This window comes from Cygnus olor, chromosome 1 (assembly GCF_009769625.2).
Source record: "Cygnus olor isolate bCygOlo1 chromosome 1, bCygOlo1.pri.v2, whole genome shotgun sequence".
In the NCBI taxonomy this organism is placed as follows: domain Eukaryota; kingdom Metazoa; phylum Chordata; class Aves; order Anseriformes; family Anatidae; genus Cygnus; species Cygnus olor.
In genome coordinates this window covers 136,349,547-136,374,567 of record NC_049169.1, presented here as the reverse complement: position 1 = coordinate 136,374,567, position 25,021 = coordinate 136,349,547, and the positions used below count along the sequence as shown (strand labels likewise).

The following is a 25,021-nucleotide window of genomic DNA, read 5'->3' as shown; positions in this document are numbered from 1 at the left end:
TTTCCTACCACGGAAAACAGTCTCCCCTAGCGGATGCTGCCTTGGAGCATTTTGCCATGTTGATGCAGATAAAATAGGACAATGCACAACTTACTAAATGGAAACTATAGGAGGAGCCAAGGCAGACAGAATTTAATTAGTTGCTTTGAAATCTGGCCAAGAAAACAGCAATGCACAAGACCTTCTTCTTCCTTTTAAAATAATGTTCCATTGATTCTATACCGATGAATAAAGGATCAGGATACGGCAGGCTATGAATTTTCTATCTGATTATTTTTAGCAGAATTATTATTTTTGGCTTAAGTTTTGTTTTGTTTTTTTCAGCATAGACTGAAGAGTTTGAGTTGTCATTGCAAAAATTTAAGGGGGGGAAGAGAAAGGGATTGTTTTGTATTTTTTGCCAGAACAAAATAAATAAGTATTCAATTTTGGAGTGAGTGAGTGCCTTGTGTTTTGTTGATTTTTTATTTATTTATTTTTATTTTTTCCATAAGAAGCTGATTTTACCACTCATCTCCATGGTGCTGTCTCCAGCAGCAGTCTCCCCAGCATGCTGGGGCAATGTATTTGTAAAAAGTAATGAGAAACCAAATTTCAAACTGGAGCCTGCAGTGGCTAATTAGGTGTTTAAATATGGACTCTGCTGCTATCCAATTTTGAAAACTGGATCCACGTTTAGCACTTCCCTTGGCAGCCAGTCTTACTCTGGTTTCTTTTTTGGCTGCCTTTAATAGGTCTGTGTGCTGTAGAGGTCTCCCATTCATCTCCAATGATACCATGTTTAGTCAAGGACATTAAGTCAGTTCAAGGTACCCACTGAGTAATTGGGGAAGCAAAACTGCTGCTCAGCACAGACCACTGCCTCCACACCTACTGCATGCAGGCTCTCACACTGCATTCTGCTTTTTCATTAGCAGTTGCTTTGGCACTCTGCACATGTGTGGAAGGAAATGGATGCAGACTGACTGAAGGAAGGGTACAGAAACAGCATCCTTTCCCATTCCCACCACACCTTGCTTCAACAAACAGCTCAGAGGACCTGTGTCTGTACTGAGCAGCACATAGCTACATTTAACCCGGCTGGTGCCAGCAGTACAGTTTGGCTTGGACCTCCTTCACACTGCAGTGGTCTTGTGTGTGTCATCTTCCCTTCACCCGTCACCACGCTCCCCAATTTCCAGTATGTTAATTTGCCTGGAGGGCAGAGTGTGCTAAGATCAAACTGCAGAACAACCAGATTGCTATACGCTCCATTAAAAGACAAGTTTTATAATGAAAGGCCGCACAAAATTTCAATATATGCCTTAGGATGAATCAGTGAATTAAGCAAAACACAAACTTGGTGTATTAAAATGACTAAAGTCTCTTAATGATTTATGTATTAATCTTGCAATACATCATCACCGCTGCTTAGTAAAGAATATAAAAGACTATTATTAAACACTCATGAAGCTTTCACAGTCTTAAATTTTCTTTCTCCAGGGAATGCAGTGCAAAATTTTTGATAGATTTTGCAGTTTATTTTAAAGCAGCTACAGAAATATATGGCAGAATATAGCTATGTATTTTCTGGTTATCATAAGCAGTTATTTCTCTCTTTTTTTAATGATAAACCAAAGCCTGAGTCCTAAATATTGCTTATTAGATTTAAGCAGACTTCCTGACAGTACTATATATATTTATCCCAGGAACACATTTGCTGAGTCTCATCAACTGTGATTTACCCTCATTATAAAAAAAGGAAAACAGAGAAATGGAGAAAAAAGAGAGTTGGAGAAATTAGAATACGATTATTACCACCAAAAAAAAGTATCTTACAAATTGAAAGAAACAAGCATATGAATTAATAAAACAGAACTAAAATCTACAGTGTTCACATGCCTACTTATTCAGATTTTGTTAGACTTATGTTTTGTGCAATAATTGTCCTGTTACCAATTGCAACTATTTCTATAGGTCGCTGTATAGTTACCCCTTTCATATTCTTGTCCAGATATTTTGGGTGTTCATTGAGCAACTACACTTCATGCACATTTCTTTCATAGACTTGATTTGAAACCTTTTTAAAGAAAGATTTATATTTTTAAATACTTATAAATATGTATGCATATAACCGTAAAGGCAGCCTTAGCATTCCCGCATGTATTTGAACTCGAATACACCAGCAGCTGTAGTTTGAGTGAATGCAGACTCACGCATTAGGGCCCCCTGAAGCACCTGATGAGCCTGTGATGGACATTCTGGAAAGGAAGAACACAAGGCTGGTAGACGAAATTAGCTGTTCCACACAAGATGAAAAGCACACCCTTCATGTCCTAGCTGGTCGCGGTGGGATTACCGAAACAGCCAGAGACAGTCTGCACTTTTATAGCAACCAGGGTTGCCCTTTCACTTCTGACCAAGAAGGAGCAACCACTTCTCAGAGCTTCCCCCTCTCCCTGCAGTGAGCTACTTGGTGCTACACTCTGCTCACACACAGCTCTGGCCAACACTGGGCTTCTTCTGAAGCCTTTCAGTGGTAAAACAGCATTTTTCTCCTTAGCGCTAGAGGATAAGCATAAGAGTCGAAGCTCAAAGATGGAAGATGCTTTCTCTCTAAGAGGAAAAATGTTGTTGATGGCCTCAGTTAGCAGTAGCTGACTTCTCTGCAAGCCAGCGACTCCTGTCTTGTGCTTAATCCAGATTTCAACAGGAGCCACAAACTGGAAGATGGGTTATCTTTTTCAAAAAGCCATGCTGCCCAAATTTCAGCCCTTTGCTGTGGAAATGCACAGCATGCAGTGGCCAACTCCTTGTTTACACATGTAGCAAATGCAGAGTGAACACAAATTAACGACTGTTTTTGAAGAACAACATTTATTGAAGGAACCTGGAAGGTCTTTACTATACAAATATTTATAAAAGGTGAAATAACCAGGGGCTTGTCATCCTAGGCATTACTATCACACAGATGGAATCAATGCATCATTTTCATTTGGCTGATTCCTCCTCCTAATGGCAGGAGATGAAGCTTCGAGAGCCCTACTGCTCTACTGATTGCCTTGCTGTGTGCAACTCCATTGCTGTGTGCAACTCCATTGCTGTGTGCTCAATGCAGTTCTCCAATGTACGAAACATGGAATCAAAGGCTGGTCTTCTCAAAGTCTGAGCAGAACCAGTATCTTAAAAAGAGTCTGTTTTTTCTGTTCATGTACAATTGGTGTTAATTTTAAGAGCGTTTTTTGTTCTTGTTGTTTGTTGATTTTAAATATCGATGATGAGTTCAAGTTGCCATTATTATAATTCCATGCTCTCAGAAAATATATCTCGTTATAAAGAATGACATAAATTGCCTCTCCTGAATCATTTTCCTACTGTCACTTTACATGATGCAGTGTTAAGTACTGACTAATGCTCAGAGTGGTATTTGAACATAATGGTATCCCTTCATTCAATTAAAAATCTCCACCAAACAAACAAATGAATAAATAAATAGAAGCAAGAAAGGTTTTGCGTTGCTGCAGCTAAGAAACAGAATAAGGCTCCAAGACCTACATTCTGTGTCCTCGTGCCTCTTCCAAGTGATAGGGAAACATCACTGCCATAACTTTTGATATTATCTCTTGGATAATCTGGATCTCAGGTTATTGAAGATTCATCTTTTTAAAATGATCTCTTGGATTATATAAAGACAAGCTTGTGGCACTCTCCACCCACTTGTGCAGAAAGCTTTCCAACTCTCCTACAACAGAGCTTTAAAAGCTCTGTTGAAGGTACCAAGGGGTCTTATGTCTTTTGGCTTCTATCACAATGCACCTAGGGCCATAAAATTGCCCAGTAATAATTTGAACAATCCCAAATCTTATTTTCGTTTAGATAAAATCATCTTAAATCTGGTGTAGACTTTTGCAGACCAGCTGTAGATTCTGGGCTTTTCATTCTGGGACTGGAAAGGAACAGCAGAGCTTAGTTATGCATACTAAGGTGCTGCCATTGCAAATCCAGCACAGTTCACCAAATGTAGTTAGCAGATTTTCAGTACACTGCAGGAAATTTGTTGGTCTGTATATGAAGATAACGTAAAGTTTCATTTTGTGATGGGCTGAACCTTGCCAATCCACCTTGGACTTGAGAAGGCACTGAATTTGATCTGCAACGCAAACATTCAACACTCTGAAGGACTGATGTGTCTTAGCAGGGAAACATGGCTTGGTTGTACACACAAATTACAAAATACATTTTTCCCCCCTGAGATATCTGTAAGTGCTGTGCAGAAACTCCTATGCCATCACTCTCTGATCACAGAAGGAACGTAATATTATCAACTCTGGCACCTAAAAATAATTTCAAATAATTGTTTGTTTGTTGAAACAATCTAACAACTGCTGCTTTTGCCACCAGCAGCCTCCTGCTGTCATCAGAAAAGATGCAGGACTTAAGTAAGTGCATGGAAGGAGCCTGTAAAGAGGAGTCTTACTTGAGGAACCTAAACAAGAAAACTTCAGCATACAGTAAAAGCAACCCTGTGAAACACTTTTCTCCATTACATAAAGCTTGCTAGGCCACGGTCCTTCTTCACTGCATCATTTCGGTTTCCCCTTAAGCTCCACTACCTGTAGCAAAGCTCCCCTCAAACTGCAAGGAACTAACTATGTACCGTGGGCCAAAGCAGCCCATAACCAGCATTAGACAGTGACAGCAATCATTTTCTCTACAGTCTTGCCTTAGAGTTGTTTGGCTATGTTTGGGATTTTTTTTTTCTTTTCATTTCCCAATGTTATGTTACCCTGGAACACTGTGAACAGAGATCTGTAATCAAAAACCACGTATTTCCTAAGAAGGAGCTTGGGGCTGGAGTGCATGAGATCTCTTCCACTTGCAAACACACCAGAAGTAAATGAAATCAAACAGGTCTGGTTTTCCAAAACATGGCAAGGAGTTTTGTGTCCAAACCACAGCACACAGTCACAGGGCTTCCCTGCTCCCAGCACTCACTCTGACAAAATACTTAAATGATACTGCTCCATTGGCAGGCTGATTTTTGGTAGCAATTCAGACACTGAACCCCCACTTCATGCTGATGACAGAAAAGACACCATGCAAATGTCACCCTACCTGAATTTAGACGTTTCTGCAGCAACATATTACAGGTGGCATCGCTGTTAAGAGCTCCTGCACTTCTCAGAAAGCTACCGGGAGCCAAAGGCACCCCAGCCTGTCTCCTTGGGTAGCTGGGATAGTGCTGCCTGCAGTCAGGCTCAACGATACTATGCTGACTATAAGACATTCTGGCAGTGCTAAAACTCCTGGAGGCTAAAATATTTTGCTTTTACAATGTCTTATCTTATTTAGGATGTCTATTTTTCACAGAAAGCATGCTTTATACAGAAAACTGTTCAATAAAACGACTAATGTTTCTTTACAGGTCTATGTATTCAAATGCTCGGGATGCTTTTGGACAGAGCAAGTTCTGCTTTGCTGAAGGAAGAGGTTTAAGATGGGGAGCAGAGTAAAGAGTAAAAGTTAAGTGTCATCATATTTAATTGCAGAGGCAGAAATCTGCCTTTGACTCCCTCCATTACACCTTGTAATGCTTAACATATCTGGCAATATCAGGGACATATGATTGTGAAGAACCAGCAGCAGCAATAGCAGAGGTGAACCTAGAGGAGATATGGCGGGGCCAAGCTGAGCATTTTCACTGTTTCCCTTAACACGTTATTCTGGGGATTTACAGGCACTAATGTCGGCTTTCCCCAGATACACTGCACAGCTCCAAGGACAACACCATTGAAAAGGTACTGTGAGTATGGAGGCAGCTAAAGTAATTGAGAGGAATGCTAAGAAAAATATTGAATAATTGCCCAGACCGAACCCCAAAGCTTTTAAGGTTCACTCCACCTTACTAAGTGGTTTTGCTCTCAGGGAGATGTTAAACTAACCTTCACCTCCCAAGGGTGACAATCTATCTCCTCTCCGTCTTCTCTGCAAGTCCCTTTTGCCTTCTCTGTCACAGTGGTGCAGTACATTAACTTTCAAATTATCGTTGAACTGTCCTGCCATTTTGGAAAACAGCGTGCCTATGAGATCCTTGTCCTGTACGCTGCAGAGAGGTGATTTCACCCATTTAACCCACCAGGGAGGGAGAGGCCGAATAGCAGAAACACCCATATATCAAATATCTTCAAACATATTACAGTTTTGAACTAGTTCAGAAACACTTTGCGCTATTAAATCATTAATCATTATTAACAATGCATTGCTAAAACCATTAATTCCTTTTAGACAAGGAGTTTAACATTGTGACACATAAAGTAGCTACATTTAATTTCCCTGAATACATCAAAGTCTGGCATTACCTCTGTGATAGCAGTCACACAATGTTATTATTCTTCAAAAACCAATGAACCATAAAAATATTTAATTAGATGGAATGAAATTACACCAATAAATGGAAAATTAAAACTTTCCAAAGCTGACATCCCAACTTAAATATTTCTTCATTACTGGTTGCAAGAATGTATTGGGATCACCTATGGCCTGCAATATGGGTAAAATGCTTGCTGCACATGAACTAAAACACTGTCCTTTGGACTGGTGAGAAAATTGGTCTTCTAATCTAATAGCTCGTTTGTTTTTTGTTTGTTTTTCTTGTTTTAATTAATTTATAGTATTCAAGATATGGGCCTTCACTGGTACACTGATTTTCCAGGCCAGCAAGTCAATTTTTGCAATTAATGCTAATTGCTGCAAAAGCAAGAAATCATTTGGCAAAACAGAAAATCCTTTTGCACTTATGGAGGAAGATTTCTGCAAAGAAGGACTGAAATACCCTCATGTGGATGAATTAAGCATCTGAATACTTATCATCTAATTATAGGCAAGAAGACTTGGAAACCTGAAGCAGGAAGAACACTTTTAACTGAATTCAACAGTGCACTGTGGTTGGTATTGAGTTCCACCAAGGGAACGTGATTTATCTTGCAAATAGAGCCAGAAAAAGCCATAAAATTCAATGTGGGGCAGCTGTTTTAACAATACCACTCAAACAAAAATATATATTCCCCAAATGAAATAAAATGTACAATAACATGTATCTGTCTTCTTGTCTGAAAGAATCTTTTATGATTACACTTTCTGTAGTTTTCAGAGTTTTATTAAGCAGCAGTCCAGTAACACAGCTCTTTATATGTAACTGTGAAAGACTTCTGTACTGACTAAAATGAATTAACAAATAAAAGGGAAATATTTAAAATCACTCCTACTTCCTCTTACAATTTTTCTTTATTACTTAAAGAATTGGAAATAAAGAATATTACTATGCTGCTCCTGTGCTACATCAGCTTCATGTTTGTTTTTGCATGAGTTGAAAATATTGTGCATTCCATAAGCTCTTCCAATCAGAAAGAATTAAGAAACTACTAGCGATGGATCAGTCATGAAAAGGCACAGGAGGAAGCAATTGTGAAGTTACCAAAAAGAGTTGTGAAAAAAACGTTGTCTCTTTAAACCATTCTTAGGAAAAACAAACAAAGAAACAAACAAACAAAAAAAACCACCACCACCACCACCAAAACCTGTTCTAAATAAATGGCCATCTTAAAAAAAAAAAAAAAAAAAAAAAGAAAAAGTCATTTGAAACAAATGGACATACTTTAACAGGATGACTTAGAAATTAAAGGTTTGCAGTTTCACATTGATCAACATTACCCTTCAAAATATGAATGAGACTGTACTGTTAAGGATAATTACAAATTAGAAATAAAATATCCTGAAGTCGATGATTTTGGTCTGAAAAATAGATTCATATTTTCCAAAATAATTTGACATTTTAACTTCTTGTGTCTGCTATTTGCAGACAATATTTCCAAAATCTCTTCAATATTTATGGGACGTGATCCTCAACTTTCTGCCCAAACTGAGTTGTAACTTTATCTACCAACATTACATTAACTCAAGAAGAGATGAAGGACACTATTTAAGAGCGGGAGGCCTCCAGACACTTTGCTGGACAGATTTTCCCAGCAGCATGTGACAGCTTCTGTGTGACACCCTTAAGAACCGCCTCACATGAGGAGATGAACTGGAGCTGCCTCGCCTCCCCAGCACCCTCCCAGGTCCTGCACAGAGTTGTTTGTCCTATTTTTCACCAGCACACATGTGGCAGCTGGGGATTTTTGAAATTCCTATCACTTAAATCGCTGTTGTCTCTGACATGATTCATGCACCAAGGCTATGGGGAAAAAACATACAAATTATCTGGGACTGTGGGGAAAAAACATAGAAATTATCTGGGACTGTACCAGCTTGGGAGTTACAAAAAAGTGTCAGTTCCTTTCACAGTAACAGAGCAGAGGAAAGAGAGCAGAAAAAAAGTGTGACTAACTGTTCCTGAATATACAGGAGATGTGAACCAGAAAAGGAGCTGTGTTACTATGGCTGGGGAGTTCATAAATCTGTGATTCATGTGATTCAGCATTACAGGGCCCATTTGGCATGCAAAAAGAGGGGATGATGAAAGGAATAGTTAGTCATGGAGAAAAAGCTAGACAGAACACACAAAGATGCTAACCCCTGGGAAAGGGAGCATATGCAAGCACGACCGACAGCCTGGGAAAGGGAGTAAAGCCTTTTTCTGTTAATTTCCCAAAAGTTCCTTCTTACTTTGGTAGGTATAGAACTTGAAAGAGTGCCCTCCCCCTCCCAGCCTGGTAAGAGCACCATGAACTACAGTGCCTTGTTCAAGCCTACCTCAAGTGGACGGGATGGCACCATGTTCTTCAAACTTTTGCCAAAAACAGATGTCCATATTCTGTCATGCCCATATTTTTTTCTTCTCTCACTTTAGAAAGTATTATATTAAGCAGGCATAAGAGGAGAAAAGGAGATAAAAGCTATGCTGCTCTACTTTTGGGGTGCAGAGTGTACGACCATCAGCACGCAGTTGCTTAGATCACCGCTGCTGAAATGCCTGCAGATAGCGTTTCTGTTAAACTTTCACCTCCTTGAAAACAGTAGTCTTCGAAGTAGGGATGAAGGAGAATGATTTGCCTTAGGGATGCCCTTGTCGACTCATGTGATTCCTGTTGAAAATGGTCTGGATCTAAAAGACCACAAAAGCGTTTGATGTTCTTCATATATCCTTCAGCAAAAGAACCGGGAGAACAGTCATTGCTCTTGTGCGTTTGCATTTTCAATAACATACATGAAACAAGCTATGCCCTGCCAGTTTGGAACAAGCTCTGTCCTGCCTTGATGTACCCATGCTATGTCTCTTTTACTGGTGTGTGTGGGAAGAGGATGGGCAGGAAGGAGGGAAAATGACACTCACAGGGGAGTAATAGGACTGGGGTTGAGGGGAGAAGGCAAGCAAAAGAGAAATGGAGAGCATCAAATGAACTGTTGCACAGAAATAAGACACAAATAAAGAGGAAAAGGATGAGATAGGGAGGGAAAAGGCAATGGAGAGAAAAAAATCTGAAAAGACAGAGGTGAAGATGAAACTGCAAACACAGAAGTCAAGCAGGCAGGCACAAAGAGAGAGAGAAAAAGAGGAAGAAAAATAAGTGAACGTGCAAGGAAAATCAAGGAACATTTAAATTAACACTCACACCAAAAAGAAGTTGAAAAGAGAAACATGGGATAAGTCAGACTAGTAAGATGGCAGAAAACAAACAAAGAGGAAACATGGAAGACAGTAGCAAAAGCTGCATTTAATGCTTTTCCTTAGTAAGACCTTTTGACAATTATTTGTTATGATGTGGCCCTGTGGTCACTGTGATATGGATGACTTCTGGCTTCAGACCAGAACTCTGAGCAGCAAGTAACAAGTAAGGTAAGTTGGGAGTGTGGCCACAACTGTGACTGTCATCCCAGGCTCTCCTGAGTGGGAGGATGATCACAAAGAAAATCCAAGGTAAAGCACCTCAGTTTACTTTCTCCTTCATGTCTCCTTCAAGAGTCCTTCTGTCTATCCTTCTCTGCTGTATTGATGGATGAATCCCTTCTCTGCTACCATTACTCACCTCCATTTTGGACACTAGCCCAACCAAAATCTAGGAATAATGCGACAAGAGTATGGTAAACAATTCAGTCTGCTGCCAGGGGTAACTTCTCCAGCAGAGTACAGCCCCCTTTCTCTACTGTGAATGAATGGCTCCAAATCATTTGGCTGCCTGCCTGTGAGGTTAGGACTACACATCAGTCAGGGAACATAAACCGGAGTTGTGAAGTGAATTACAGCCAACTCAAAATAAGGAAAAAGCCAGTACAATTTTTTTTGGAAGATTCCACATTCACGAGAGCTACAAAAATGAGGGATTCTGTCACTAGGAAACCGTGGCAGTCCACTGTTGTATCACAGTGCTTGCCTCGGGTGTTCTTGTGCATCCATCAGAGCTCTTAAATGCTATTCTGAATCACAAGGCATCTCCAAGGCTTCACAGTGTCAGTGATGCCTGTGTATGGCACCCTGCAACAGTTCTCCAGTGCTGCTAAACCACCTACTCAAACTATAGGCATGTACCTGAATACACAAGCAATCTCTTATTTTAGCAGCACCGTTTATGAGACAACTAACTATACAGCTGTGTCAGGGCTTATCTGCACCTAAGTTAAAAAATAACAGGAGTGTCTTCTTCCACCTGAACCAAGAAGAGTCCACAGCCTGCTCTGGAAGCCAGTGGAGTTCCTGATGCCTGGGGGAGCAAGTACCACTGCCACTGCTGCCCCTGAGCAACTCGGAGCATCCACATGACAAAGAGCACATAAAATCAGCCAGACTCTGTCCTATTTTGTGTCTGTTATACCAATAAAGTTGAAATGCAACAGGGCAGGATTTGACAAAAAAACTGCAGGTAAGTCTCAACAGCATATATATTTTTTCTTTCCATAAGAGTGGTCACATTCATGCTCAACCCGAACTTTTCTAATTGAAATGTTTCTGGTTCCTTTACAGTATGAGCTAATAAGAATGAATCACAGATAAGGACAATCCTAAATTAAAGAGGCACAGTACAAAGCTTTGCTATGATCAGGGAAACTACTGTTATCTAGAGTCACAGAACAGCCACATTTAATTTTGCATTCCGCTCTTTACCCCAAAGAAATACTAATTACACTCCCCTTAGTCCCCTTGTGTGGTGCCATCCAACATGCACATCAGAAACAATGAATATATACATCAACTGAAGAGTAAGGATAATTTCCTTTGGTTGCTTTACAAGCAAGAGATTAAACTGCTACTACCCTGCAGAGTTTAAACAATGTGCTTGTAATAAAACTGATGCTATACTATGTAATCAGAAGTCAAACAGAAAGTTTGACATGCTTAATGCAGCATTCATATGTAAAATGTGTGCAGTGGAAACAGCCCAGCCCTCTAATTTCAGTCTTTGTTCCAAAATGAAACCTCGGGCCAGGTGCCTCTAAGTACTTGCTGAAGTCCCTGTCAAAGGACCAAAAATTTCTCCAGGGAAATGATGCAAAACACTGATTTCCCTTGAGCAAGCAGCAACTCTTTGAAGGCCAGCAGAAGGGGGACTCAATTTGAGCCTGCTAGCAAGTGCGTCACTTCCATCTGTTAACTGTATGTGGAAAGTTTAAAATTTATCATCTAAATTATACTGCTCATTCCTCAACTAGTTAAACGATCTACACAGATCCTGTATGACACCAGAGATATCTACCACAGCATTTGATGTGTTGGTCATGTTACAAACATCCCATAGACATCCACCCATGGTGGATGGGCAGAATATGGCCACACAGCTCTGCGGACCTTGCTGGGCCACAAGCAAAGCGTTGGGATCTCGATGAACTCCCCATTCTCCATTCCCTCGGGGAAGCACAGAGGGTGACCCAGGCAAGAAGCTGGGCTCGAGCATTTCCAGTGCCTCACCGGGCTGGCCTGTGGGGGCCAGGGAGGACAGCAGGTGAGGCTGGAGAAGGACCATGGTGGAGGAGGGGGAATGAGAGACCAGAAGTGGTATGGGACAAGGCGGAGGGACGGGAGGATGGAGCTGGTGCCAGCTGGCAGGGCTGCCCGAGAGGGAAAAGTGGCAGACAGGGCGTGGGCTGGGCAAAGCTGCCAGCAGGCAGGCAGGCGTGGCCCGGCGGCCCTGCCTGAGCCCAGCCCTGCCAGAGCCCAGCCAGAGCCCTCTCGGAGAACATCTCTGATGTGCCCCTGGGGCCCCGGGCACACGCGGCCCTGTGAGGGCATCCACGGGCATCCACTGTACCCATTTGATGAAAGGACCAGGTCCTCAGTGCCTGCATGCCCCCAGAGGTCACTCAGTTGAGGGTGAAGCCTGTTAGCGATCACCCCTCCATTTTAAAACAGTTCCCAGTTGCTCAGAGTCTCCTGGATTAAGCAGTGAGGAGTCCAGACTGCACCACAGCCATCACGGTGTGATCATCAGAAAGGAAGCAAGGCTTTCAAGGCTCAGAGTAAGAGACCGCAAGCTTTGTTCAAGATCCAAACAACTGCCTGAGAAGCACCATTATTTAAAAAAAAAAAAAAAGTCATCAAAAAAAAACACAATTTAATCAGTACACACCCTTACTGCAGATCAGTGAACAGCCAAAATGGATCAGTACCTGCTTTGTAAGTCGTTCAGGTGCAATTTGCCTACATAATGGGTGGCTGATGAGACAGTGACGATCCTAGCGTTGTGACTGTGCGTTCCTGATTGCTTCAGCGTATCCAAGAGGAGGTTAGTCAACAGGAAGTGTCCCAAGTAATTCAAGCCGAAGTGCACCTCAAACCCATCCTCTGTCTTCCTTTCAGGGACCAGCATCACCCCAGCTGGAGGAGAGAGTAGAGGGAAAACCAGTTGATTTATTGCAGAGAAGAAGCTAGATAGAAGGAGCACGGATCTCCTGCTGCACAGTGTAAACATGGCATTTAGAGCAATGAATGGCTAGTGATGGCATGTGAAGTGTAAAGCTGACACTGACTGATTCCTGCCGAGAAAAATGTGAAAATCCCCACTTCCACTCCTTTAGCCAGAAAACAGGTAGACTGTCTCTCCCTCCCTGCCAGGTTGTGAGGATAGATGAAAAGTGTGAAAAGCGCTCTGAAGACATTAAAAGCTGATTTAACCCTCTGCTGCCATGCCAGAATCCAATGCTGCAGATCCACAACAACAGTAAATCTACCAAGAGGATGTGGGAACTGGGTGATCCCAACAACACTACCTCCATCAAAGAGCTCAGAGGAGTGGAGGCAAGACCAGGCTAAGTGTCAGATCTTTTCTCCCAGATAGCTTTCTGCTGAGCCCTGGCTGGAGTTTAAAGATCTGTTGAGTCTTTGTCTGAAATCTGCAACTTCTATCTCATTGGTGTGGGTGAGAAAAGATGCAGTAAATTTACCCAACATATATTAATTACTATGTTTACATGCAGCTGCATATTGAAACAACTATTTGACTGCTTATTTTGGCAATATTTTTGCATATATTTCTACAAACCGCAATTTTCTCGCTCACTGCCTAAAATAAGCATCCACATCCCTCACATACACTGTTGATTTCAGCATCTTGCAGAGAACCCTGTGCTAACATATGAACTATACCATGCACTGAAGCTGTGTGGTGGTGTAGTGGGTTTACGTGGCAAGGTTTTGGTAGCTGGGGGCCATAGGGGTGGCTTCTGTGAGGAGAATCTAGAAGCTGCCCCATGTTAGATAAGAGACCCACTGCTGACCACAGCTGGGCCAATAAGTGATGTTGTTTGCACCTCTGTGAGAGCATATTTAAGAAAGGGAAAAAAATACCTGCAGCCTCGCAGCAGCTGGGAGAGTGAGAGGAGTGAGAAACAGCCTTGCAGGTGCCAAGGTCAGTGAAGAAGGAGGGGGAGAGGTGCTCCAGGCACCGGAGCAGAAGTTCCCCTGAGGCTTGCGGAGAGGACCATGGTGAAGCAGGTTGTCCCCCTGCAGCCCATGGAGTACCACGGTGGAGCAGATCTCCACGCTGCAGCCTGTGGAGACCACGGTGGCGCAGGTGGACCTGCACCGATGGAGACTGCGGCCTGTGGAGGACCCCCGCTGGAGCAGATTTTGGGCCAGACCTGTAGCCCATGGAGAAGAGCCCACGCAGGAGCAGGTGACCTGACAGCAGCTGCTGTGCATGGGGGATCCAGGTTGGAGCAGTTTGCTCCTGATGGATGGACCCCGTGGTATGGACCCATATCTGGAGCAGTTCTTGAAGAGCTGCCGCCTGTTGGAAGCCCACGCAGGATCACTTCAGGAAGGACTGCATCCCGTGGGAGGGACCCCACAGCACAGGGGACAAGAGTGACCAAGAAGGAGCGGTGGAGAAGAAGTGCTATAGACTGACCACAACCCCCATTCCCCCATTCCCCTATGCCACTCGGGGGAAGGAGGTGGAAGAGGGCGGATGGGGGGAAGGCGTTTTTGGTTTCTTTCCTCTGTTTCTCACTTCCCTAGCTTGTTAGTAATAAGCAGTAAATCTTACTGGCTCCCCATGCTGAGTCTATTTTGCCCGTCACGATAATTGTTGAGTGATCTCCCCATCCTTATCTCAACCCTTGAGCCCTTTGCATTGTATTTTCTCCCCCTTCCCCTTCAAGGAGGGGGAGTGAGAGAGCGGCTGAGGTGGAGCTCGGCCACCCACCTGAGTAAAACCACCACAGGTGGTTATCTATCCCACTTGATTATAATGTGGATTCGAATGTTATAAATTATTCTTGTTTTATTAAAATTTAATTATCATACAAGTGGACCTGACCTTTGTAATTTAAATGCAGCTCGTAGAGGATAACGTTGCAGGCCAGTTGTCTTCTCTCTAAAACACATGAATATGATACAGCGGAAAGGCCCACTCTGCATACAGATATAAAAGGGTCTCAGCTTCATCCTCACACTACTTCATGGGTCCATTAAAAACCCTTTAACTTTCCATTGCTTGACATCAGACCAATGATGGCACATTAAATTCCCACTGTAAATTACACATGCTGTGTGTCCGCGTCTCTCCTTCTTTAGGAGGGTCCAGCCATCAGATAATTCTGCTTTGCTACTGCTGCTCAGATTGAACAGGTTACATTTTCATGATCTTTTTAGCATGGTTAACATATATTCTTCATGGTTAACATATTCTTCACCCAGAAATTCACCTATGGGCTTACTACTGCTTAATGGGCACAGACATCAAAAATAGTTAGCCCCGTGTGGAAACACAGTCCAGAGTGAAACGGGGCATTTCGTAGGAGATCAGACATGGTACTGTTTGTGGAGACTGCTGTGCTATACAGTCAGGGAATAGAAAGTATGAAACAGCATGAAAGGTTGGAAAACAGCAATGTTGAAAGGACACAGAAATTGTGTAAAACACATCAGATGGAAAAGAAAATGTAGGTGAGGAAGGGAGCAGAAGACAACTGGAAAAGCAGAGTGAGTAAAGGGAAGGAAGGAGAGAAGACAGAGGACAGAAGACAGAATGGTAAGAGAGCAAGTAAAAGGTTTGGGTGTAACACAGCACACTCACATGCAGAGAAACGAAGACTGAATGTGAGCAAAGCCCTTCCTCCACTCTGCTGGCTGATGAAATGAATGAGTGAAACACAATTCAGATTACACGCCTGGCCTTTACACAAGCTCCGACTGGTGTATCTCTGTCATCACAGTCACTTTCCCAGGTCCCTCAGAATGACAGCAGAACCCAGTCACCGGACGCGGTGTCTCTACATGACAAATCTCATCTTTAATAATGGAAAGACACAAATTAGAGGGTGTCTGTCTGGGTGTCCCGTTGTATTCTCTTTCCTTGGCATCACTTTTTCTGATGTGTGGTACAACTGTTCACATAGCTGGAGAATGAAAAAGACTTCAATTTTCCTCCATAATCTGCATATGCAGCATACAATGACATCCAGAACAGTGGCCCAGACTAAACACTGGCATGAAGATTACAAATGGACAGAAATGTAAGATAAGTTCTGCTGTGACGTGGAGCTTTCTTGTTTTCTGGGACATGGAGAAGAGGGAAAGGGTGGGAGGGACAACAAACCACAAGCACCCAGACCAAGTCTCAGTCAGCTAGATTGCGAGTTTTAGCAGAGACGGGGTTTGGCATGAGCTGTTGGAGGGCAGATGGGAACATTACTGCATCTTTGAGCACAGGGGTGGGTACAAGGAAATGATTTGCATCTCTCTGGGGCTCATCCTGCCTTCCAAAGCTCTAAAACTTGGAAAAGGTGGGAGGGAGCAGTTTGCAAGAGGTATATTTGCAGCAACACTGATCAAATAGCAGTCCAAGAAAGGAAGGAGAACATAAAGCAGCCCTTGCACAGCAAAGCAGATTGTGATCCCCAACTGCTGCTTCTTCATCTGCCTGGGCTGCTGCAGGGCTTGCTGTAGGCCTCCCCATACACACACACACTTCTACCAGCTGAGTCAGAGGAATTTGTCCAGAGAGAAGAGAAGTGCCCTAGATGGCTGCTACAGCCCTTCAGCTTTGCATCATAACCAGCAGGCAAAGTCGGACAGGCTGTCACTGCTCCCTCTGGCCTATGTTGTACCAACTGCCCCCACAACCCCTGGAGAGGTGTAGGATTTCCAGAGCACATATGGGCTCTGCCCTCCACCCCAATTAGTTTCCACCATCTGTGCTGCACTTCCTGGGAGCAGAAAACAGACCTGAGATCAGGTCATGAGATGGAAAAAAAGTTATGTTCATGCAATGTACAACTGTTAAAATACATTCCCTAAAGTTGTCCTGGTCATTCTTCAAGAGCTTCCTCTGGGCAGAAATGTGGTCAAGTCCTTGAGTAAGCACAATCACCCCTGCTTGGATTTCTTGCTGTTACAATTCCCCTTTTGTCTTCAACAGCTGGTCAAATACTATTAATCCAATAATATCTTTGAAAGACAGAGATTTTTTTAAAGGCTTTCATCTTTGAAATGGTTCATGTCAAGGCTTTCAAAAAATGTTGCCCTGCAATTTGAAGGCACTTTCTCCTCTTAGTTGAGGAAAAGCCATTTTAATTCCCTGAGAGTGAGTGTGCAAAGCAATACCCAACGGGCAACTGAACCCAGCTGCTTTTCTGACAAAAGCAAATGTAGCAACAAAACCGTTTTTTTTTTTTAATTATTAACTCCCTAACATTCAGTAGGTACTAAAAGTGGCATGCTATTGATTTCTTTTTGTCCAGAAACACCATAAGCTTTACTCAAGGGCCTGGAAGGGTAACTCAAAGAGTGAAAGCTGATTCTATTTTTAATTCTTTCAATTAATCCAATAGTATTTGATATGTTAAAAAATATCTATTTTTTCATCTTACCTCTTCGCTGTAAACCAAGAATGGTTTTGCTGATTCTTCTAGCATGGAATACTACCCAATATTTGTCTGATTTTAATTACCATTAGTCAGTCTCCTCATTTTCTTGTAGCACATGTGAAATTTGAAGTGGCAGCATACAGGCCATTAACGTCAAACACCTCCGTTCTGATACAACTCTCTTATAGCTCTTTCCTGAGATTTATCTAGATTGTTTCCAGACAAAAAAAGTGTCACTGATGGCAGCATGGCATTAGAAAATGAATTTATAAGCAAGATGAAAATGATTAGCTGTTATTGAAATGTTCAGGGAAAAGTCTGACAGTGTGCATGTATAAAACTGCCTAAATGACACATTGATGTGTGATTTTGCAACTACGTTGAGTGATTGTTCTTATTACAAAGTAATGCATTCCAGTGTGCCACAGTAATTTATGTATTGTAATTTGTTCAAATTACACACATTTTAATTAGCTATAACAAATTAAAAAATATATCTTTTTTTTATTATTATTATTCTTATGAGTAGGCAGTGGAGAACAGAAGGTATTTTTCTCTCAAAGAATGAATACACCTCAAGAAAACTGTCTTTGTAATCATTCATGTATTATGATTGTTTATAAAAGTTTCCAATGAAGATCTTTGGGATCCATCAATGAACTATTCTTATGTGATTTTAAAAGCATAATGAATCTGATATGGCACACAACATAGCTAAAAAGTTTATGAGCGATGGAAGTATGACAGTCCAGGCGCATACCGTATTTTTATTGGATTATATAGGAGGATTTGTACCATGCCTGCCTGTACTGCAGATGAGGGTAATAACTTCTGTAATTCTTGTACCTGCAGCTGCACAGAACATACTTCAACTATATTATACATTTAAAAATACAAGTGTTTCTCCCATTTAGATTTATTTACAGTGAGCTACTTGGAGGTTGTAAAGGTATTTCTCTCAAAAACACTTTAAATAAATGAAAGAAAACACAGGCAAGATTTAAAAACTCTGCTCCAGATGTATAATCAAAATGCCATCCTTCCCAGGCAGGCTCATGGAGCTAGATTTGGAGGCAGTGCTGGCTTTTTATCCCCAGCAACACAGAGGATAGGCAGGCAATGCAAGAGTTCAGTTGTATACACAATACCTTCACAGCAGGAGATGAACCTACATAACCACATTCACCTATTTTTTGCTGTTTGCAAGAGATATATACCATACCAAAAAAAGTTCCAGAAGGAATAAATAAATAGAGAGGGGTACTCCAAATGAAAGTGCAAAGCCTTTTCTATATACAGGCTTTGTGTTCCCCCACCCCCCACGAGTGCTGGCACACAGGGCAGCACACCCCACCTAGCACACATCCCAAATTGCTCCGCTTTGCACATGCATGCACCAAAAGATCTACCAATAGGTCTGTCTAGCTATATTATAGCGTAGCCCACTTCTCTCCTAAATAGGAGCAGTTACAATGGGGTGAACATCTTAATAACTGTAGAGCTGCTTCAACTAGTTTGTTCCACCTCGTTCAGTTGTGCAGTTATTCCAGAATATGCCCACCCTGCAGTTCCCTGCTGGCTAGTGAGCAACGAGAAGGTGCAATGCCTTATTAAAAGAACTGCCCTCAAAGGCTCTTACTGGAGACACAACTGTACTGACCTAACAGCTTTTGACTTTTATGCCTTGTATGGGCTGCAGAGAGGTGCATTTACAGCACTGTTACAAAACACTGCTTGCTAAAAACACTCTTACTAGGTCTGTAACACAGTGCCCAGCACATCTGCTGGTATCTCACAGAAGCACTCTGAGTCTAGACAGGACCACACACAGGGTCCAGATTAACAGTATATGAAAACTGACAAAGAAAAAAATAATCCAAAGATTTAAAAACAAAATAAAAATTAAGCTTGATACAGCTCCCTAGTGATGTGGTTCTAGTGTGGAGGGTCTTGTGTAGGCAGTTTTCATTATTGTACTTCCTAGTATCTTGGAGCTCTGTGTGTATATATATATGTGTGTGTGTACATATATACAGTTTTCTAAAGAAAATGTGGAGCAAGCAGAAGGAAAGCAAGGAATTTTATGCTATGGCAAAATGGCAAACCTAGATGGCACTTAGAGACCACGCCAGTGGATTTGACCCTCAGAGAGATGCAAGGATATCTGTATAGCATCCGGGGTGGGACAGTGTCCCCTGTGTAGACCTTCCCCAGAGAAGACTGAACACCGTGGAAGCAGGTTTGATAAACAGCCTCTTAATACTGAGCCCTGGGCTGCGGAGGAGAGCTGTCTCCAGCAGCTATGGTCTCTCCTCCCAGAAGAGGAGCCTGCCTGCATTCCCCTCCCTCTCCTATACCCAAAATCAGGTGACCCAACTCCGATCTTATCGGGAACAGTACATGTGCAGGAGGGAGGGGAGAGGTTCAGCCCCAGACATGCATATCAGTTTCATATGCCTTGGTTCTTTCCCGCAAACAGTAAATTTGCTGTCCCTAATTTTCTTACCCAGACATCCTAGCTCCTTTATGCCTCGATCCTATAAGATATGGTTCTCTTATGGGGCTGGGAGGGTCCCAGCACCTTCCCTATCCTTGGTTCAGTTTCCATCATCATTGACACAGGGGTAGATGGGAATTAATTTCTGCAAGCTATTTGCCTAGTTTGAGGCTAGACTGAAGAGAGAGATTATAATAATGTCCCCGCTGGGGGAAATAGTTTTTTTGTCTGTGAAACATCAGTAAATCCACACACACACAAAAAGAGATCAGTGAAGAATTCCCATACTGCAAGAAAAGGTTCTATCAGTTGGTGTGCAACAGAGATTCTAGTCCTCAAAATAAGGACTCAGTTCTCATGAATTATGTGGCATCTAATCACTTGCAAACTGACTGAGACCTATCCTATAGCTGAGACATTAAATTGCCTCGCTTCATCCTTACTACCAACCCCAGCTTTCTCCCTGCTACTTGCTCTCTTATGCATTTCTTGCTATTAAGAATTTATGCTACATTCATAGTTTAATTCTGTTTAAAGTCTTTAAATCACAAAACACAAATGTACTGCCATCAAGTTTTCCCCCGTCCTAAAGGTTCCCACCTTACTGTCCTGTTCCCCCCATCAGCTCTTTACTCAATCTTCTGCTGTCTCTCCCATTTAACATCCCAGTATGACTGCTCTAAACCCTCACATCTTCAGCCACCTCTCTTCTATTTTAGTTCTCTAAACCTTGTCTTCTTGTATAAATCTCTCTCCCTTGGAAGTTGAAGGTTTTTTTTTTTCCCATCTGCCTTCAAACTGGGCTTCTCCATGCTCCACACTGCAGGTTTTGTCCTCATGCCTAAAAACACAACAGCCAGCACTTACAGAGAGATGTGGTCACTAGCAATGTGGGGTCACCAACAGCATCAGCTCACCAGCTCTGTCTGATGAGGCATTTAGGCATTACTTGAAATCACATCCCATCTCCATAGCCATGTCCCAGCTCCAAATCAAGATAAAACCCGGACACCCACTACCTTCCACCCACCTCTCCCCTCCCCACAGCCTCCTTTTCATGGGACAGAAACTTGGCACGGAGATCAGAGAGCAGCCAGGCTCCCAGTCTGGACAATAGAGAGACGAGAAGCTGAAGCAAGCCACAGTGACCATCTCCACCACAGCTCCGAGGTAGCCATGGAGAAGAGGGGACACTAGTGCCCAGCATCAGTGCTGGTGCCTTTGCCTGTACATTGTGTTTTCTGCAGGGGCTCTGGGTTGTGATGCTAGGGGAAAGACCAGCTCAGTCCCAAGTCAGGACATGCTTGGTACAGGCAAAACCTTTAGATATTTTAATGTGAAAGATGTTTTCCAAACTGGATTGCTTAACAGGCTTCTGTCTCGACACAGAATGGGAATGTTTTACTGGTGCTGGAAGGTTCATCCATCTCTGACACCAAGGCAGCACCTTGCCGGCATTCAAATCCTCATTCCAAACTACAATCACACAAGAACAACTTTTTTAAAGAAACTTGCCATCATTTTTGACATCATAAAAAACAAAGATTTATTTTTTTTACCATTCTTGGAAAAAAATAAACTCTTTTATCTGGCATTACAAATATTAAATTAAAAATACTTTAGCCTAAGGCAGATAGTTGGCATGAAAAGTTTTAGACCAAACATTAAAAGTTTGGCTAACTAGTAAGCAAATAGAGATTGAGTAATGTCTACTGCTAGTGCTCCTGGACTCACCTATAATGCCTACAAGGGAGAAGTGGACTGTAATAGCTGCACCCACAGAGATAAAGTAATGCATCTTTCCAGTGAAGACAAGCTCTTAGCCTATTGGTAGGTTAAACGGAACAAAAAAGGAAAAATGCAGACAATCCACATTCAAGGACAATGAGAGCAACAACCCAGTCTTGGTAGGTTCAGCATAAAACCGAATGGGTTATAATAACTCCTTAAGAACAGATTCACTTTTTGAATCAATGTCATGCTGCTCCGTAGTGAATATATGAGTTCCCTGGAAAATGAGTCAGTTACGAAAATAAACATATGATCCATAACTGAGGTTTGTTTTTGCACTAAAATCAGAGCATTCACAATTGGGCCTGGCTGGGAATAAAACAAAAACAAAACAAAACAAAACAAAACAAAATCTTTGTTTCCTAAAAGCATGCTCAGTAAGTGTTTTGTTATTTGTGTTGGCACAATAGTGAGCTATCACCCTCAAAAACAGAATATAGGAAAGTCAATCAAAGCTTTTTCATTCAGTAGGAAGTTCTCCTAGAAGTAAAATATCTTGTTTTGCAATCTTTCTAAAAAATATTTTTACCTAAAAGCTATGAAAAGATTAGGCAAGAATAAACTATGGCTTGTTCCTGCCTCTCAGTAAAGCCAGTGGCAAATGTCCCACACACTTACGTAGAACCGGTTGGGTTTCCTAATCCATCAATAGCTGAATTATTGTATCTGTCTTCCACTGATAAAAAATTCACATTCAGGACATAAAAGCAAGTGGGTCAAGAACCTACAGCATGTGGAGCCTGAGATATTTCCCTTTTCATAAAATGTTTGATATCCCAGGCAAAGAAAAAACTTTGGAAATAATTAGAAAGACATAAAAGATAATATCAAACAAAAGTGATGATTTTCATGAATGAAATCCTTACAGTTTGACAGCTGGAAGTAGCCTAAAGTTGCTCTTCCAACATATTAGTTAATCAAATAAAAACTAAGCCTTTTATAAGAAATCTGCTGTCTTTATAGTGGATACATATTCTGGCAGACAACAATGCCGTTCTAGTATAATAACAGCTCTAGCTGATGACTGCTGCTAAAAATGTGGGCACTAAGTAAATGTCAGCATTGCACAACCATCGGTGGCTCCGAACAAGCTGGGCTGGGCACTGTAGGCAGGATCACGGAGCTCTGACACATGTGCCCAGACAAGTTGCTTCCAGTACCCAAGGCACCAAATACCTGTAACTCACAGTGTGCAAACAGCCAGCCTCCCCCTAATTTCCAGTCGCCTCTCTAATAAAGATACCTCTGCTGAAAAAAATCAACTAAATGCCATATGTCATCACTGGGTTTCTTCAAAAGAACTGCCTCTCAGAGTATCTTCTAATTTTAGAACAAATTAATATTGCATGTTACTTTCTTTATGACTCTTCTAGTTTTGCCCATCATCCACGGAATATCTACTTGAAACCAATCTCCCCTCTACTTCAAACTACCTTTTCCAGCTCTAAACACCACCCAGAGGCCCAGCTCTCCCACAATGGCTACTATCGGTCAACCATTACATACAGGTAAAGGGCCAGCTGCCCTTCTGTTCATCCTCCTCTCTTTCTCCTTGTTCTCCCTCTTTGTCCTCCCCTCTCTCTCCTTTTTCACCTCAGCTTGGCTTAAATATTTCTCTGATTTGTCTTCAGGGAAGCATAAAGATGAAAAATGACCCTGTAATCAAGACAATGGAATGAGATTCATGAGAGATCAGTTCCTGAATTCACCACAGCCTCCTGTATAACTGGAGGAAAAGCATTATTTTTGTTGTAATCCAAGTTCCACTGGAGTCAACCTCCTCACTAACTTTAACTCAAGGCCTTTTCCAGTGAATTTCCACTTCTTTGGGGATGTTTTTTCTTCACTTCATTTTATAGTCTGTTTAGCCTGCAGCTGCTACTGACAGGGGAGCTGGCTCCCTAATCCTACCTAATCCAGTGGGACAGGATCTTTTCTGGATCCCATTGCTCTAACGTAAGTAAATGTGGTTAAACATAGCCAATCAATAATACCTGTGAATAGGTGAATAGCTAGGTACCTATAAAACTGTTTGCATTTGTTATATCCACTTGTTCCCACCCCTCAAATCTCACATTTCTTCTGAAGATTTGATCCTAGAAATACTTAAAAACGAATAATCTAATATGTGATCAAGCATGACAGCATCCACAGAACTTCTCCAGGCAAAGGATTATGGCTGGACTGCACGTGGCTGAACTGACTGTAGGTAACACAAAGAAATATATTGATATTTCACATGCTTACCTACAGATATAGCTTTTATTGTGCTCTAGGAATTGAAGAAATAAGCTTATAGAGACCTATTCATTCTATCAAGAGAGAGAGATTTCTCAGATGATCCACAATTTATGGAGTATGATCCTCTGAACTAGCCAGCAGTTCAGAATTATTGATTTTAAATTGGCTCAGATAGGTTTCAACCTGAAATATATTAAATGTAATCTGCCTACAATAGGCTAATAATATACTGAAATCTCTAAGCTCTTTTTCTGCATCTGTGTGCATGCCAAGGCATATACTAAATGTAGTTTTCTCTCAGTCCTTTCCTATCCTGCAGCCAAAACCACAAGCCCTTCAGTAAACTGCAACAGAGAAGGTAGTTGCTATTTCATTTTTAGCGAATTAGACAATGTACGTTTGGTATCCAGAGCTATTCTTTTATTGGTAAAGATGTTGTGATTTTGGTGTTAGCTCTCTTGGTTTTAAGATCGTAAAGTACTGCAAAGAACACATACGTTAAAGCATTATCTAAAAGATACTGAGAAACATATCTAGCACACAGAGAAAACAATTGACTTCAAGTTAGAAAAAATATCTCTAGCATTAATCAGTGACTGCTGTTTATGGAATTTTACAAAGTGTTTTACATCTGTTCCTTGTGCAGTTCGTGAAGATGGAAGACTTTATAATGCATCTTAACTGTGATACTATTTTAATGACTGTATTAAATGGCTACGCTACTGTAGATTCTGTAATATAATAAATGCTTTTCAACGGTACAAACATGCTGTCCTTTTCAAAAAATAAAAAATAAAAAATGGCATCCACTTGTAAATTAGTGGACTAGAATACACATTCTTCTGACCTTTTGTCAGAGTAAGCTGTACTGTATCTACCCTTCTGTGGCTCATAGTTTGACTATTTAGCTAACCTTTTTTTTTTTAACTTTTTTTTTCACAGAAAATGCATTATATTTTGGTGTCATAATTTTTTTCTCCTTTTACCACTGGCACATTATGTTTTTTAAAGAATGTTTATGTAATACCCTATTTGCGTCTTTAATACATTTTGTTTAATTTAAAAGACAAGAGCTGAGCATGCACATTACTGATGCAGAAAGCATAGTAATGGCACAACAGACCTTTATTTGTCAGCTGAAATCATGTGTGTATTCAACCAAATTTTTTTCTTTGAAATTAGAAATTAGAAAATTAAATATATATGCTAAAAACA

General features: G+C 41.5%; 1 protein-coding gene across 2 annotated transcripts in view; it reads right to left on the bottom strand.

The window, feature by feature from the left end:
* The window catches only part of DHRSX (dehydrogenase/reductase X-linked), a 168,161-nt gene that overhangs the window by 33,364 nt on the left and 109,776 nt on the right, over positions 1-25,021 (bottom strand). For both annotated transcript variants that reach the window (XM_040534609.1, XM_040534598.1), the window contains one exon: positions 12,577-12,784. In XM_040534609.1, coding sequence (XP_040390543.1) covers positions 12,577-12,784 — 208 coding nt within the window. The remainder of the gene's footprint in view (positions 1-12,576; positions 12,785-25,021) is intronic.